Consider the following 16,751-nt stretch of genomic DNA (forward strand, 5'->3'; position numbering starts at 1 on the left):
TAGCCAAAATAAAAGGTCTTTAAAGAAAAAAAAGCACATTTATTTGAAAAACAAAGTAACTCAGTAAGTAACAGAACAATGTCAATGAGAATGATGCATCTGACTGCAGTCATTTACCAGTTTGTTGAAATCAGGTGTCAAGTTGCTTGTGCTGATCCTTAACACTGACAGAAGCACAGCCCGGCCGAGTCAACGATAAAAACGGGCGTAGTGGGGTGGATGAGTGGGGCTGCCTTATTGGTCGGTTTAGTTGGGTGTGCGACCAATAGGAGTCCAGGTTACAAACAATAATAAGGCTTATTGTTTGTAACCTGGACTCCTATTGGTCGCACACCCAACTAAACCGACCAATGAGACAGCCCCACTCATCCACCCCACTACGCGCGGTTTTATGCGGCCCGCCAATGAGGTGCCCGGAATCATAACCGGCATTTTTGAAAAGCCGCCGGGGAAAAGCCGCTGAAGTAAATGCGCTTATTCAATAAGTGCATTTACTTCAGCGGCTTTTCCCCAGCGGCTATTCAAAAATGCCGGTTATGATTCCGGGCACCTCATTGGTGGGCCGCATAAAAACCTTTGTCGGGCCGTAGTATGCCCACCCCTGCTCTATAGCCTCTGTTTTTACACATTTTACAATCATTTTGATATTTTCACATGACCCCCCCCCCCCCCCCCCCCCGCCCCAATGACGACCCCCCCCTAGTCCCCGCCTCGCCTGTCCCTGGAGGATTAGAATTCCAACTTTCCACGACCTTCCTTAAAATCTATTCTTCGGATGTGAGCATCATTGGACCATCCATAATTGCCCCTTGAGGGGGTGGTGGTGAGCTGCCTTCTTGAACCCCTGCAGTCCATGTGGTGTAGGTAGATCCACTGTGCTGTTAGGGAGGGAATTCCAGGATTGTGACCCAGAGACAGTGAAGGAACGGCCGATATATTCCCAAATCAGGATTATTACGATCTCAGGCCAGACCTCAATACTGGCTTGGATACTGGAGGGAAAGCCTCATACTTTATTTTAAATTTGTAAGTCTGCTCCAGGAGTGATTTCACAAAGAAATAGGCATTTGGTATTTAAAAGCAAACTTTATTTCGAACACAGTATTCAAATCTTTAACATCGCACCAAATTACCCCTTGAACAAACATAATACCCTTAACTGTTATCTTTATTTCCACTTAAATAGCAAGAGAAAAAAACATCTCAGCTCTCAATCCACTCTGAAACACCTGGCACTCAGCAATACTTGCTTTACAGAGATATTCTTTGAGACAGAAAGATATTTTGTCAAGGCTTTAAAGACAAGATCTGACTCCTGCCAGACCCATGCAGAAAGTCTGGCTTTGTGACTTCAGAAGATGCTTCTCAGCTTGTTTTAGCTCCCACTTGTCCTCAGATTCACCACCCTCTGGCTGAGGAAATTCCTCCTCAACCCTGTTTGAAAGGATCGTCCCATTAGTCTGAGATTGTGTCCTCTAGTTCTAGTTTTTTCGACATCCTCTCCACGTCCACTCGATCCAGGCCTCGCAGTATCCTGTAAGTTTCTATAAGATCCCCCCTCATCCTTCTAAACTCCAACAAGTCCAGAGCCATCAACCTTTCTTCATGCGACAAGATCATTCTTGTGAACCTCCTCCAGACCCTTTCCAAGGCCAGCACATCCTTCCTTAGATATGGGGCCCAAAACTGCTCACAATACTCCAAATGAGGTCTGTCCAGAGCCATATACAGTCTCAGAAATACATCCCTGGTCTTGTATTCTAGCCCTCTTGACATGAATGCTAATATTGCATTTGTCTTCCTAACTGCCGACTAAACCTGCATGTTAACCTTAAGAGAAACATGAACAAGGACTCCCAAGTCCCTTTGTGCTTCTGATTTCTGAAGTATTTCCCCATTTAGAAAATAATCTATCCCTCCATTTCTCCTTCCAAAGTTCACAACCTCACACTTTTCCACATTGTATTTCATCTGCCCTTCATTGCCCACTCTCCTAGCCTGTCCAAATCCTTCTGCAGCCCCCTTGCTTCCTCAATACTACCTGTCCCTTTACAGATCTTTGTATCATTTGCAAACTTAGCAACAGTGCCTTCAGTTCCTTCTTCCAGATCATTAATGTATATTGTGAAAGGTTGTGGTCCTAGCACAGACCCCTGAGGCACAGAACTAGTCACCGGCTGCCATCCTGAAAAAGACCCCTTTATCCCCACTCTCTGCCTTCTGCTAATCTCCTATGCGGCACCTTGTCAAAGGCCTTCTGGAAATCTAAATAAATCACGTCAACTGGTTCTCCTTTGTCTAACTTCCTTGTTACCCCTGAAAAGAACTCTAACAGATTTGTCAGACACGACCTCCCTTTGACAAAGCCATGCTGACCCTGTTACAGTGCAGCACTCCCTCAGTACTGACCCTCTGACAGTGCAGCACTCCCTCAGTGCTGACCCTCTGACAGTGCGGCACTCCCTCAGTACTGACCCTCTGACAGTGCGGCACTCCCTCAGTACTGACCCTCTGACAGTGCGGCACTCCCTCAGTACTGACCCTCTGACAGTGCGGCACTTCCTCAGTACTGACCTTCTGACAGTGCAGCACTCCCTCAGTACTGACCCTCTGACAGTGCAGCACTCCCTCAGTACTGACCCTCTGACAGTGCAGCAGTCCCTCAGTACTGACCCTCTGACAGTGCGGCACACCCTCAGTACTGACCCTCTGACAGTGCAGCACTCCCTCAGTACTGACCCTCTGTCAGTGCGGCGCTCCCTCAGTACTGTCCCTCTGACAGTGCGGCACTCCCTCAGTACTGACCCTCTGACAGTGCAGCACTCCCTCATTACTGACCCTCTGACAGTGCGGCACTCCCTCAGTACTGATCCTCTGACAGTGCGGCACTCCCTCAGTACTGACCCTCTGACAGTGCGGCACTCCCTCAGTACTGACCCTCTGACAGTGCAGCACTCCCTCAGTACTGACCCTCTGACAGTGCAGCACTCCCTCAGTACTGACCCTCTGACAGTGCAGCACTCCCTCAGTACTGACCCTCTGACAGTGCGGCACTCCCTCAGTACTGACCCTCTGACAGTGCGGCACTCCCTCAGTACTGACCCTCTGACAGTGCAGCACTCCCTCAGTACTGACCCTCTGACAGTGCGGCACTCCCTCAGTACTGACCCTCTGACAGTGCGGCACTCCCTCAATACTGACCCTCTGACAGTGCGGCACTCCCTCAGTACTGACCCTCTGACAGTGCAGCTCTCCCTCAGTACTGACCCTCTGAAAGTGCAGCACTCCCTCAGTACTGACCCTCTGACAGTGCGGCACTCCCTCAGTACTGACCCTCTGACAGTGCGGCACTCCCTCAGTACTGACCCTCTGACAGTGCAGCACTCCCTCAGTACTGACCCTCTGACAGTGCAGCACTCCCTCAGTACTGACCCTCTGACAGTGCAGCACTCCCTCAGTACTGACCCTCTGCTGTTGGAGATTGGCCTTAATTGGTGATTATTGGTTCTCGCCCCGTTGTGGAGGATCCCGACCTCGCCTACAGGAACGGGCCTGTTAGGCCGGAAACGTCCAGCACCCTCGCGGTTCCCGATTCCGGCCTCTCCCACGATCTAACCGGCTTGCTCGGATTTGCGCCCGACATGACGCGGCTGTTAGATCGCGCCCGTTGTTTCTCTCTCCGCAGACCCGATGAGTATTTCCGGCACCGTGTGTTTTAATTTCCACGTTTTGAACTTCCAGGAAGTTGAAAGTGTTGCTGTGGCTGTAACCTGACCTGCCTTTGGCCATTCAGCCCATCAGATTGTTGGTGGCTGATTTAAATTCGTCAATCTGTCACGGCCAACACGTGGTACCGGAGTGAACACATTGACTGGACTGTCTCAAACTTCTGAAAGAATAGTTGTCACATGTCCATTGGCCTTTCTTGGTTGTTTAATGTCTCTTTCCAGGATTATTCCCGGCCACACCGAAAAATTCCGGAGGTTAGATGGGCGGGGAAAGGGAATATTGGGGGTGTTCTGTCCTACTTTCACAATGATTTCAGTGAGGGTGTTTCCAATTGTGAGGGAGTCCAAATCTAGCAGGCCTTTCATTGAAGAGTAATCAATCGGGAAATCAGGAGAAGCTTGTTTACGTGGGGGAGAGGGGTGAGAATGGGGACGTGGCTCCCACAGGGAGTGGCTCAGATGAATTGAACTGGTACGTTTGAGAGGAAAACAGCATAAACACAGGAGCGAGAAAGGAAACGATCAGGTGGGGTTGTTGGGTTATGGGGATAGGGCGGGGGAATGGGCCTAGGTAGGCAGCTCTTTCGGAGTGTTGGTGCAGACTCAATGGGCCGAATGGCCTCCTTCGGCGCTGTACTGATTTTGTGATTGTGAATAGAGGGTTGTGTTGATAAGCTGAAGCGATCTGTGTGGAGCATAAACACCCGCATGGAGCAGTTGTGTCAAGCAGCCTGCGAAAGTCAATCTGATTATTGGGGTTAGTTGCAAAGAATGACTTAACTTATTGGGCGGGATTCTCCCAAATGGAGGCAGAGTGTCCGCGCTGGCCCATAGGGGGCCAGCACGGTGCTGGAGTGGTTCACACCGCTCCAGCCTCCCTTCCCGGCACCAACTGGGCGCCGTGCCAACCCGCGCCTGCACGGGGTACTTCCTCAACGTGCTGGCCCTGATGCAACATGGCGTGGGGATTCAGGGGCCGGCCGCGTAACAAAATAGGGCTATGCCAGCCCGCCGATTGGTGGGCCCCGATCGCAGACCAGACCCCATCGGAGGCCCCCCCAAGGTGAAGGTGCCCGCCTGCACCCCCGCCCCCTGTGAAGGTGCCCCCCTCCCCCCCCCTGTGAAGGTGGCCGCCCCCCGACCCTGCGCGCAGAGTTCCCGCCGGCTACGAGCAGGTGCGGACGGCGCCAGCGGGACTCTGCCATTTCCGCGCGGCTGCTCGGCCCATCAAGGTCGGAGAATCGGCCGCCCAGCCGCGGCCGGCGGGCCGTGACCAGCGCCACGGCAAACGCGCCGGCGCAAATGGCGGCTATTCTCCGCTCCTCGGAGAATCACGTGCCGTTGTTGGGGCGGCGTGGCGTGGTTGCGGCCATTCTCTGGCCTGGCACGGGTCTCGGAATATACCACCCGTGATGTCTGACATGCGACGAAGATGGAGCTCCCTTTAGAAATGACTGGGTCCCGGATGGAACGTTGTGCCTAATTCTGGGCAGCACAATTTCACAAGGATGTGAGGACCTTGGAGAGTGGAGAGAAAATTGACTACAAAGGTAACAGAGACTTCAGTTACTGAGAGTCTGGAGGAGCTGGGCTTGTTCCCCTCGAGAGCTGAGGGGGCTCAGGGGGAAGCTAACAGAGATGTTCAAATCTATGGTCGGGTTTGATGGACTGAGTTGGAGAAATGGTTTGTGAAATTTTCCCCTTTGACGGGAAGAATAGAAAAGATGTAGACAATTCAACCGGAGAGAGATTGCAGAACTCAGCAGTACAGAGGGATCTGGGTGTCCTGCTACATGAATTGTAAAAAAATTAGTATACAGGTACAGCGAGTGGTTTGGAAGGCAAATGGAACGTTGCCATACATTGCAAGGGGAATCATAGAACATAGAACATAGAACAGTACAGCACAGAACAGGCCCTTCGGCCCTCAATGTTGTGCCGAGCCATGATCACCCTACTCAAACCCATGTATCCACCTTATACCCGTAACCCAACAACTCCCCCCCTTAACCTTACTATTAGGACACTACGGGCAATTTATCATGGCCAATCCACCTAACCCGCACATCTTTGGACAGTGGGAGGAAACCGGAGCACCCGGAGGAAACCCACGCACACACGGGGAGGACGTGCAGACTCCGCACAGACAGTGACCCAGCCGGGAATCGAACCTGGGACCCCGGAGCTGTGAAGCATTTATGCTAACCACAATGCTACCGTGCTGCCCGAATATCGAATATAAAAGTAGGAAAGTGTTGCTTCAGCCGTTTACGGCTTTATTGGGACCACATTTGGAATTCAGTTGTGGTCTCCCAGTTTAAAAAAAGGATGCGATTGCACAAGAGGCAGTTCAGGAAAGGTTCACAGAACCTCTACAGTGCAGAAGGAGGCCATTCGGCCCATCAGGTCTGCACCCTACCTCGGCCCACACACCCGCCCTATCCACGTAACCCCATAACCCCACCGAATTTGCGCATATTTGGACACTAAGGGGCAATTTATCACGGCCAATCCACCTAACCTGCACATCTTTGGACTGTGCGAGGAAACCGGAGCACCCGGAGGAAACCCACGCGGACAGTCACCTGATGCTGGAATTGAACCCGGGTCTCTGGCGCTGTGAGGCAGCAGTGCTAACCCACTGTGATTGGGAAGCGAGTGGGGGGGGGACGGTGCTGGGGTTTGGGGGGGTTTATGTTATGAGGCAGGGTTGGACAGGTTGGGCCTATACCCATTGGATTTTGGAACTATGAGAGGCACTCTTATTGAAACTTGAGGGAACTTGACACTGTGAATACTGAGAGGATATTACCCCTTATTTGACAAACGAGTCAAAAGGAATAGGGGGTAAACAGGAAACCTGTTTCTCAAGGGTTTAGCATTCCTTGGAGCTCCATGTTCATCACATGTCAGACGTCACAAGTTAGAACATAGAACATAGAACAGTACAGCACAGAACAGGCCCTTCGGCCCTCGATGTTGTGCCGAGCAATGATCACCCTACTCAAACCCACGTATCCACCCTATACCCGTAACCCAACAACCCCCCCTTAACCTTACTTTTTAGGACACTACGGGCAATTTAGCATGGCCAATCCACCTAACCCGCACATCTTTGGACTGTGGGAGGAAACCGGAGCACCCGGAGGAAACCCACGCACACACGGGGAGGACGTGCAGACTCCGCACAGACAGTGACCCAGCGGGGAATCGAACCTGGGACCCTGGAGCTGTGAAGCATTTATGCTAACCACCATGCTACCGTGCTACCCTATTTTTTATTTTTTTTTAAACCCTTTTTTGAGTAGGGTGAAGTTAATGGGTCTCACTTCTTTGCAAATAATGGCAGCACGGGAGCACATTGGTTAGCACTGTTGCTTCACAGTGCCAGCGTCCCAGGTCCGATTCCCGGCTTGGGTCACTGTCTGTGCGGAGTATGCAAGTTCTCCCCGTGTCTGCGTGGGTTTCCTCCAGGTGCTCCGGTTTCCTCCCAAAAGACGTGCTGTTAGGTGAATTGTACATTCTGAATTCTCCCTCCGTGTACCCAAACAGGCACTGAAAAGGTGAGAACTAGGGGATTTTCACAGTGACGCCATTGCAGTGTTAACATAAGCCTGCTTGTGACAATAAAGATTAATAATACAGCTGATACCAGAATCAGATCAGCCATGATGTGACCAATTGATGGGGCAGACTCGAGGGGCTGAGTGGCCTAATCTTGCTCCGAGTTCTTACTTTCCTTTGTGTTCCTGTGCTCAACACCAATTATACAAACAGATTGAATGTGTAAATTAAACATGTGTCAACAAATGCTATCTGCCACTAATTGTGGTGTGGAATTAATTAGAGTTTTGGCAGAGCGTCCCAATCTCTTTGGTGGATGAAGAAATTTCATTTTACTTCTGTGACTTCTGTTTCAGGGTCCCAAAGGACATCGAGGTGTGTCTGGCCCGTCGGGAAAACAGGTATGTACTGTCCATTTACACTGTTGTGTGACTTTGGAAAGTGCTCTTTGCCGCGGTGTTAGATTTTTGAAAGCAGTTCCCCCTGAGTGTGATTCTGCACTTCCTGATTCCAACTCGTAGCAAGTCCCGTTCATCTCTCACTTCATGGCCTCCAACCAATCCTGGTCAAGTAATACTTCAATTTTAATTTTCTTGGGCAGAGTTTTATGCTCCTAGCCAGTGGGTCAGACATAGAAAAGACGTCACCACTCGATAGGAGACAGGGCGACATAAAAATAAGGCGGCCACTAATTAGTCCAACCGGAATTCAGGAAAGACTTCCTTACCCAGAAAGTGGTGAGAACTCAGTATCACAAGGAGCAGTTGAGGTAAATAATATGGATATAATTAAGGTGAAGTTTGATCAGGATGTAAGGGAGAAAGGATATGCTGATAAGGGTGAGATGGAGAAGGGGTGCATGTCGAGGATGAACACCAGTATGGGCCAGTTGGGCCGAATGGCCTCTTCCTGTCCAGTAGCCTTCCATGTAACTTGATAAATGTTTTGGAAAAGGCTTTGTAATGCAGCTTTCTGAGTATTGTGGCTAGAAGTACAGTTAACATGAGGAAAAGGAGTAAATTTATTTCCTAGGCTGAATCTTCAAATTCCTGTCGATTGACTGCTCTTTGGCACAGGCTGAAAGGCAATCTCTGCTACTGGCGAGATAAATATCCCAGTTTGGAAATCGACCTTGTCGGTGATCGACACATGCTGCAGAACGATTGATCGGCCACGTCACTCCTTCCCGCCGGAGTTGCCCGCCACGCCGGTTTCCAAAGAATCCCGCCCACAGTCTCCACAGACAGGACAGGATTGTGCAGAGTTATATTAACAACCTTGAAGCCCAACTCGTCCACAGTAGCTACAATCGTTCTTCAGATCCAAACTCGATTAGAATTCAGTCAGGGACTGAAATGTCAATAAAATGCATTTGATTACTTGGTACAAATTCACTCAACTCCTGAACTACCTGGCCTCACGTGGAGGGTTTGCACCCAGCGCTGGGTACCGCACTTAACATAGAACATAGAACAGTACAGCACAGAACAGGCCCTTCGGCCCTCGATGTTGTGCCGAGCAATGATCACCCTACTCAAACCCACGTATCCACCCTATACCCGTAACCCAACAACCCCCCCCCTTAACCTTACTTTTTAGGACACTACGGGCAATTTAGCATGGCCAATCCACCTAACCCGCACATCTTTGGACTTCAGGAAGGTTATAAACATAGAAACATAGGAGAAGGCCATTCAGCCCTTCAGGCCTGTACCAGTCATGATACCAACCTTGGCCAAAACTCTCAGTACTGCCTTGTGCCCTATCCCTCTATACCCATCCTTTCCATGTATTTGCCAAGATGCCTTTTGATTGCCGTTAATGTATCCAATCCCGGACTGCCACAGCAGTGGGTCGGAGGAGAATCTGCAGGTGGACCATCCAGATTCGGTTTCCTGGAGGAGATCCAGCTTCCAGCCTCAGAATGTTCCCGGAGGTCTATCTCCATTTACAGGACCTCCACCTTCTTTCCTCAATAGTGCTTCAATGATGTTTGGCACTTTGGGGCCCGGATCGAACTGCAGACTACACTCCCTCCAGACCTGTCCTGCCCCTAACATGGCGTTAAACACCCGGAAGCATAATTAATGAGGTTGGGGTCAGAAGATTTGGCCGCCTTGTTTCCACCAGCCAGCGCAGTGGGAAAGACCCCCACGTTCCCAACCCTGCCACGGGAGAATTCCGCCCTGAGTCTCGCCCGGAATTTTTCACAGTGGTGCGTCTTTTAATGTTGGGGGCCGGTTTAGCTCAGTGGGCTGGATGGCTGGTTCGTGATGCGGAGCGAGGCCTGCGGCGCGGGTTCAATTTTCGTACCGGCTGAGGTTATTCATGAAGGCCCCGCCTTCTCAACCTTGCCCCTCGCCTGAGGTGTGGTGAACCTGGGGTCAAATCACCACCAATCAGCTCTCCCTCACTCAAAGGGGAAAGCAGCCTATGGTCATCTGGGGCTGTGGTGACTTTACTGTTTTAATGTTGGGTGTTTTTTTGTGCAGGGACCCCGAGGAGTGGAAGGGAAGCCCGGTGTGAGTGGATACCCTGGAAGGCAGGTGCAGTAACTATACTGTGGATTTTTCAGAGGCTGCAACTGCTTCATTCAAAATCTTAGAAGTTTTCTTTGTAGCAATATTGTCGGTTTCTGTTCAGTTCTCACAACCCACCAGCCTTTCCCAAACTTAAAAATAAGATTGATGTATTTGCTTCTGTCAAACTTTAGTCGATGACATTACTGCCCCCCCCACCAGGGCGGCTGCGGACTGAGCTGCCTCCAGCCGCGGACTGAGTCCGTAGCCGCCTCCAGCCGCGGACAGAGCCGCCTCCAGCCGCGGACTGAGCCGCCTCCAGCCGCGGACAGAGCCGCCTCCAGCTGCGGACAGAGCCGCCTCCAGCTGCGGACAGAGCCGCCTCCGGCCGCGGACTGAGCTGCCTCCGGCCGCGGACAGAGCCGCCTCCAGCCGCGGACTGAGCCGCCTCCAGCCGCGGACAGAGTCCGTAGCCCCCTCCAGCCGCGGACTGAGCTGCCTCCAGCCGCGGACTGAGTCCGTAGCCGCCTCCAGCCGCGGACAGAGCCGCCTCCAGCCGCGGACTGAGCCGCCTCCGGCCGCGGACTGAGCTGCCTCCGGCCGCGGACAGAGCCGCCTCCAGCCGCGGACAGAGTCCGTAGCCCCCTCCAGCCGCGGACTGAGCTGCCTCCAGCCGCGGACTGAGTCCGTAGCCGCCTCCAGCCGCGGACAGAGCCGCCTCCAGCCGTGGACTGAGTCCGGAGCTGCCTCCGGCCGCGGACAGAGCCGCCTCCAGCCGCGGACTGAGTCCGGAGCCGCCTCCAGCCACGGACAGAGCCGCCTCCAGCTGCGGACAGAGCCGCCTCCAGCCGCGGACAGAGCCGCCTCCAGCCGCGGACTGAGCTGCCTCCGGCCGCGGACAGAGCCGCCTCCAGCCGCGGACTGAGCTGCCTCCAGCCGCGGACTGAGCCGCCTCCAGCCGCGGACAGAGCCGCCTCCAGCCGCGGACTGAGCCGCCTCCAGCCGCGGACAGAGCCGCCTCCAGCCGTGGACTGAGTCCGGAGCCGCCTCCAGCCGCGGACAGAGCCGCCTCCAGCCGTGGACTGAGTCCGGAGCTGCCTCCGGCCGCGGACAGAGCCGCCTCCAGCCGCGGACTGAGTCCGGAGCCGCCTCCAGCCACGGACAGAGCCGCCTCCAGCCACGGACAGAGCCGCCTCCAGCCGCGGACTGAGTCCGGAGCCGCCTCCAGCCACGGACAGAGCCGCCTCCAGCCGCGGACAGAGCCGCCTCCAGCCGCGGACAGAGCCGCCTCCAGCCGCGGACTGAGTCCGGAGCCGCCTCCAGCCACGGACAGAGCTGCCTCCAGCCGCGGACTGAGTCCGTAGCCCCCTCCAGCCGCGGACTGAGCCGCCTCCAGCCGCGGACAGAGCCGCCTCCAGCCGCGGACAGAGCCGCCTCCAGCCACGGACAGAGCCGCCTCCAGCCGCGGACAGAGCCGCCTCCAGCCGCGGACAGAGCCGCCTCCAGCCACGGATTGAGCCGCCTCCAGCCGCGGACAGAGCCGCCTCCAGCCGTGGACTGAGCCGCCTCCGGCCGCGGACAGAGCCGCCTCCAGCCGCGGACAGAGCCGCCTCCAGCCGTGGACTGAGCCGCCTCCGGCCGCGGACAGAGCCGCCTCCAGCCGCGGACAGAGCCGCCTCCAGCCGCGGACTGAGTCCGTAGCTGCCTCCAGCCGCGGACAGAGCCGCCTCCAGCCGAGGACTGAGCTGCCTCCGGCCGAGGACTGAGTCCGTAGCCGCCTTCAGCCGTGGACTGAGCTGCCTCCGGCCGAGGACTGAGTCCGTAGCCGCCTCCGGCCGTTCCCGACAGGCAAAACGTGGCTAGAATCACGCCCTGGGGAACTCGGCCAGTTACCCTCGGTGAATCGCGGGGGGTGGGGGGGCCTCTATCAATGGCCCCCTACCTGTGCCGTGCCGCGTAGACCACGCGTGCGTGATTGGCGGCGATTCTCCGGGAGTGGCGTCAGACCGGATTTTGTCGTTGGCGCCCATTCTCTGCCCCCGCACCGATTGGGATTTCGGCACGGAGGTTCGGAGAATCCAGCCCCCTATCTTTGCCGAACCCTTTCTACCTGACTTGTTTATCCAGCTTCCCCTAGCGCCGCCATCGCTTGTGAATGTTTCCCTTCTCGCCTTGTCCCACTCCGGGACCGTCAAGCTACACATAACCGATTGTCTCCCTGTCTCAGGGGGAGATATTTATAGCCCTTTGTGGACTAGGCGTGGTTGCCAACAGTGATTAAATATATTCCTGGCCCCCACCGCGCCAGCCATTAGTCGGTCAACACGTCCATCCCTGTGTCATACTTACCTCCCTGGACTAACTGAAAAGCAGAAAGACTCATTACCCAATTAGATGCTGCTTGATTTTCAGCTCTTTTTTTCCCCCATTTTCAATATTTTAAATCTGGTAACGAGTGATGCGTGAAGGAAATGACAATAGAATATATGTCCCGATGATTTTCCTTCAGCCGCGTACCTGGGGACTGGTCTTCAATAGCTGGAGACTCCAGATCAAACCTGGGGTTCCCAGTTCCAGGGGTTGAATTTCCTTATTTGCCCCCAAGAGCTCCTGGGATGGGGAATCCCACATTCTCACCATACTCTGGGAAAGGAAGTTTCTTCTAAATTCTGCCTTGGAATTATTAGTGAAGATCTTGGCCGGAATTTTCCGGACTTTCTCAGGCGGCGGGAGTCTCTCACCCTGCCGGCAGCGCGCCCCATTTTGGTGCCATTTTTGTAAATCTTCTCTTGGCTCCTTCTCCATTTGACTTTGTCACTTTTCGATAAAATGAAGGGCAGAATTGTTCGCAGTGCTCCCAACGTGGTCTGACCAAAGTTCTACACAGGCTAAACCTCGACTTTTCAATTCTACCTTTCCGCTATCGGGCCCCAGTGTTTGATTTGCCTTTTTAAAAAATGACTGTATTAACTTGTGTCTCAACGTTTAGTGATGTGCTTGGTTATCACCATCCCCAATTGATGGCTCTGAGTGCATTTTCAACTGGGAACTGAATAGCAACTGAACAATCATTGGTTCAAATCACAGCCAAGGGAACTTGTGGAATTGAGTTCAATCAAGTCGATCAGTGGGATTCTCCGACCCCCCCCCCCCCCCCCCCCCCCCCCCTCCCCACTGGGTTGGAGAATCCCCGGGGGGGGGCGCGAATCCCACCTTTTCGCCCCGGCATTCTCCGGCACCGGTTTTTGGGCGGGGGTGGGGTTCATACCACGCCGGTTGGAGGCAATTCTCCGGGCCCCGATGGGCCGAGCGGCCGTCCGATTTTGTCCAGTCCCTTCAGCGCCGGTTGTTGATGGCGGAGTGGTTGGCACCCGTTCTCCCACTGGCGTGGGGACTTAGTCCCCGGCAAGGAGAATCCCGGCCGATGTTCATGATTGCGCACAAGAATTTACGAATTGAAATCGACTTAATTCACTATAACTTTTAAAAGTTCTTTAAGAAATCTCTGAACCAATGCACCTATTTGTTGTGTTGTTATAATGATATAAAGGCAGCAATCCCTCATAAGGGTAACCATGTTGTGGGTTCATTTATTAAGACTACGTACATGAGAACCGGTATACATGGAGAGAAAACATGCAAACAACAGAGCTGTGTGTGCTGTGTTCTGCTCACAGGCCAAAGTGAAACTGAGACTGGATCACATGCCACACGTCCCTTCTGGTGATGGCCTATTACAACAATATTTATGCCTTAGGATGACTTTCTGTGGAGAGCAAAGCCTGTGTGGACAGGGACGTGTAATCTTAACGACTAATCTGTTTATTCTTCTTTATTGTAGGGTTTAGTTGGGCCAAAGGGAAATCCTGGTCCAAAAGGTGGACGGGTGAGTAAGACATAATCGATGCTTAAATGACTAGTCAGAGCGTTAAAAAGAATGAACATTCTGGCCACTTGAGCCTATTTCACCATTCCACCTCACCATGTTCTATCTCAGCTCCACCTTTGTGCATTATCATGATATCCCTTAAATTCTCTTCACGCCCGAAAATCTATCGACCTCAGTGAAAATGAAAAATGAAAATCGCTTATTGTCACGAGTAGGCTTCAATGAAGTTACTGTGAAAAGCCCCTAGTCGCCACATTCCGGCGCCTGTCCGGGGAGGCTGGTACGGGAATATTCTTGAATATACTCAGTGACTGAGCCTCCACGGGTGGCTGAGGTGGAGAATTCCAACGTTTCACAACCCTCTAAATAAAGAAATATCACCTCGCCTCTGTGTGAAATGGCCGACCCTTTATTCTGAAACAGTGACACCACATTCTACATTCCCCTGCCCAAAGAGTCAGGTTCTCAGTATCCACCCTGTCAAGGCCCTTGAGAATTTTTTGTATTTCAATAAGATCACCTGTCGTTCTGAACTCCAACAAGACAGAATCGAACCACCTCCCCATGACATTCGATGGCATTCCCATCGCTGAATCCCCAGCTATCAACATCCTGGGGGTTACCATTGATCAGAAACTGAACTGGACTAGCCACATTGATACTGTAGCTCCAAGGTCAGAGGCTAGGAATTCCGCAGCGAGTAACTCACCTCCTGACTCGCCAGAGCCTGTCCACCATCTACAAGGCTCAAGTCAGGAGTGTGATGGAATACTTTCCGCTTGCCTGGATGAGCGCAGCTCCAACAACACTTAAGAACTTCAACATAACCCACGGCAAAGCAGTCCGCTTGATGGCTCCCCCATCCTCAAACATTCATTCCCCCAACAGCCGTGTGTACCATCTACAAGATGCACTGCAGGAACTCACCAAGATCCCTTAGGCAGCAACTTCCAAACTCCGGCCTCTTTGGTTTAGCTCACTGGGCTAAATCGCTGGCTTTTAAAGCAGACCAAGCAGGCCAGCAGCACGGTTCGATTCCCGTACCAGCCTCCCCGAACAGGCGCCGGAATGTGGCGACTAGGGGCTTTTCACAGTGACTTCATTGAAGCCTACTCGTGACAATAAGCGATTTTCATTTCATTTCATTTCGTTTAGAAGGACAAGGGCAGCAGACACATGGGAACACCACCACCTGGAATTTCCCCTCCAAACTACGCAGCACCCTGACTTGGAAATGTATCGGCTGTTCCTTTACTGTCGCTGGGGCAACATCCTGGAACTCCCTCCCTAACAGCATGGCGGGTGTACCTACACCGGAAGGACTGCAGAGGTTCAAGAAGGCAGCTCACCCCCGCCTTCGCTAGGGCGATTAGGGATGGGCAATAATTGCATCCACAACATGTAGAATTTTTAAAAATGAAGAGTAATTGCTTTGACTAAAATCATCGAATCTTGCAGGGCAGGAGGAGGCTCCGCCCATTGAGTCTGAGACTCGTTCCAATAGCAATCCAGTGAGACCCATTACCCTCCACCCTCTGCATTGTTTTCCCTCTTTCAGATTTTTATCCGATTCTCTTGTGAAACCTACTCTAAAATCACAACCCACCAACCAATCAGAGACCAACCTCACGCCGCCCCTATTCCTTTGTCAATCACCTTCAGTTGGCGTCGGATTCCTCCTGTCCTTTTGGAGACTGTTTGTCTTTGTTTCTATCTGAACCGCCCCTGGTTTTGAACACCTCTGTCAAATCTCCTCTGAACCTTCTCTGCTCCAAGGATATGTTCTATCGGTCGGTTCTTTACACAGAGAGCGGTGGGCGTGTGGAATGCACTGCCGGCAGAGGTGGTGGAGTCAGAGTCATTAGGGACATTTAAGCGACTCTTGGCCAGGCACATGGACAGCAGTAAATTGAAGGGGTGCAGGTTAGGTTGATCTTAGATTAGGATAAATGGTCGGCACAACATTGTGGGCTGAAGGGCCTGTACTGTGCTGTGGAACATAGAACAGTACAGCACAGAACAGCCCCTTCGGCCCTCAATGTTGGGTTAGGGTTAGGGTTCTATGTTCTATGATACCAACCCCAGCTACTCCAGTCTCACCAAGTAAATAGAAACCCTCATCCTTGGAGCCATTCCAGTAAAATCTCCTTTGCCCCTTATCTAGAACCTTCACATTCTTCCCAAAGGGCTGTGCCCAGAATTGAACACCATACTGCAGCTGGGGCTGAACTGGTGTTTTATAAAGGTTCAACGTAACCTCCTGGCTTCTCTGCTCTATTTTGAAGCCCAGCATGCTGAATGCCTCATGAACTGTCCTTCACCTTTCGAGATCTGTGCACAAGCAAGCCCCGGGGGCGTCCCATTCTCGCACACCCTTCCGCATTGCGAAACTGCTGGCTCTATCAGTCCTGGTTTGATCAGTTTAGATGTGAATTGTTCAGAAGGTTTAGCCCCTCAGGCCAGACCTGAATGAGCGTTTGACCAGCCGGACATTCTGACCCTTCCTCCTCGAGCAATTATTGTTGTCAAAGTAAGTCAGATCTCCAGTGGGAATTGAACTTATCGACCTATGGGCGGTGAAGGTACAGATCTATTTTGCGAGTTGCTGATTTATCCTGACATCTGTAATAGTTGTGCCTCAATCTGCGATATCTTGGAATTGCAGTTCGGAAAATAAAACTCTAGTACTCAGGGGATTTATTGAAGAATAGAGCTTTTATATTCAACTTTGGATGTTTAAATGTATGAATTGAAAGAGTTCTCACTGTTCTCTGCAGCTTTTTCACAATCATAGGCTACATCTGTAGCAATGTGTTTTCCTGGTTATTTTGAGCTAACAGTGAAGGAAAAGGCCATTCAGCCCAACTGCTCCATGCTAGCATTTATGCACCACACAAATTACCTCCCATTCTTCCTTATCTCCTCCTGTTGGCATTTCCTTCTATCCCTTCCACCCCCTAGCCTTCTCTTAATTGTATTCACCCCAATCACTCCCTGTGGTAGTGAGTCCCACATGCTGATTATTCCCTGGGTAAATTCTATGATTCTATG

General features: G+C 52.4%; 1 protein-coding gene across 2 annotated transcripts in view; it reads left to right on the forward strand.

Annotated features, from left to right (window-relative positions):
* Window positions 1-16,751, forward strand: part of LOC119964316 (collagen alpha-1(XXIV) chain-like) — a 341,532-nt gene that overhangs the window by 104,259 nt on the left and 220,522 nt on the right. For both annotated transcript variants that reach the window (XM_038793605.1, XM_038793606.1), the window contains 3 exons: window positions 7,649-7,693; window positions 9,785-9,838; window positions 13,653-13,697. In XM_038793605.1, the coding sequence (XP_038649533.1) occupies window positions 7,649-7,693; window positions 9,785-9,838; window positions 13,653-13,697 (144 nt within the window). The remainder of the gene's footprint in view (window positions 1-7,648; window positions 7,694-9,784; window positions 9,839-13,652; window positions 13,698-16,751) is intronic.

The sequence above is a fragment of the Scyliorhinus canicula genome, chromosome 4 (assembly GCF_902713615.1).
Source record: "Scyliorhinus canicula chromosome 4, sScyCan1.1, whole genome shotgun sequence".
Classification (NCBI taxonomy): Eukaryota; Metazoa; Chordata; class Chondrichthyes; order Carcharhiniformes; family Scyliorhinidae; genus Scyliorhinus; species Scyliorhinus canicula.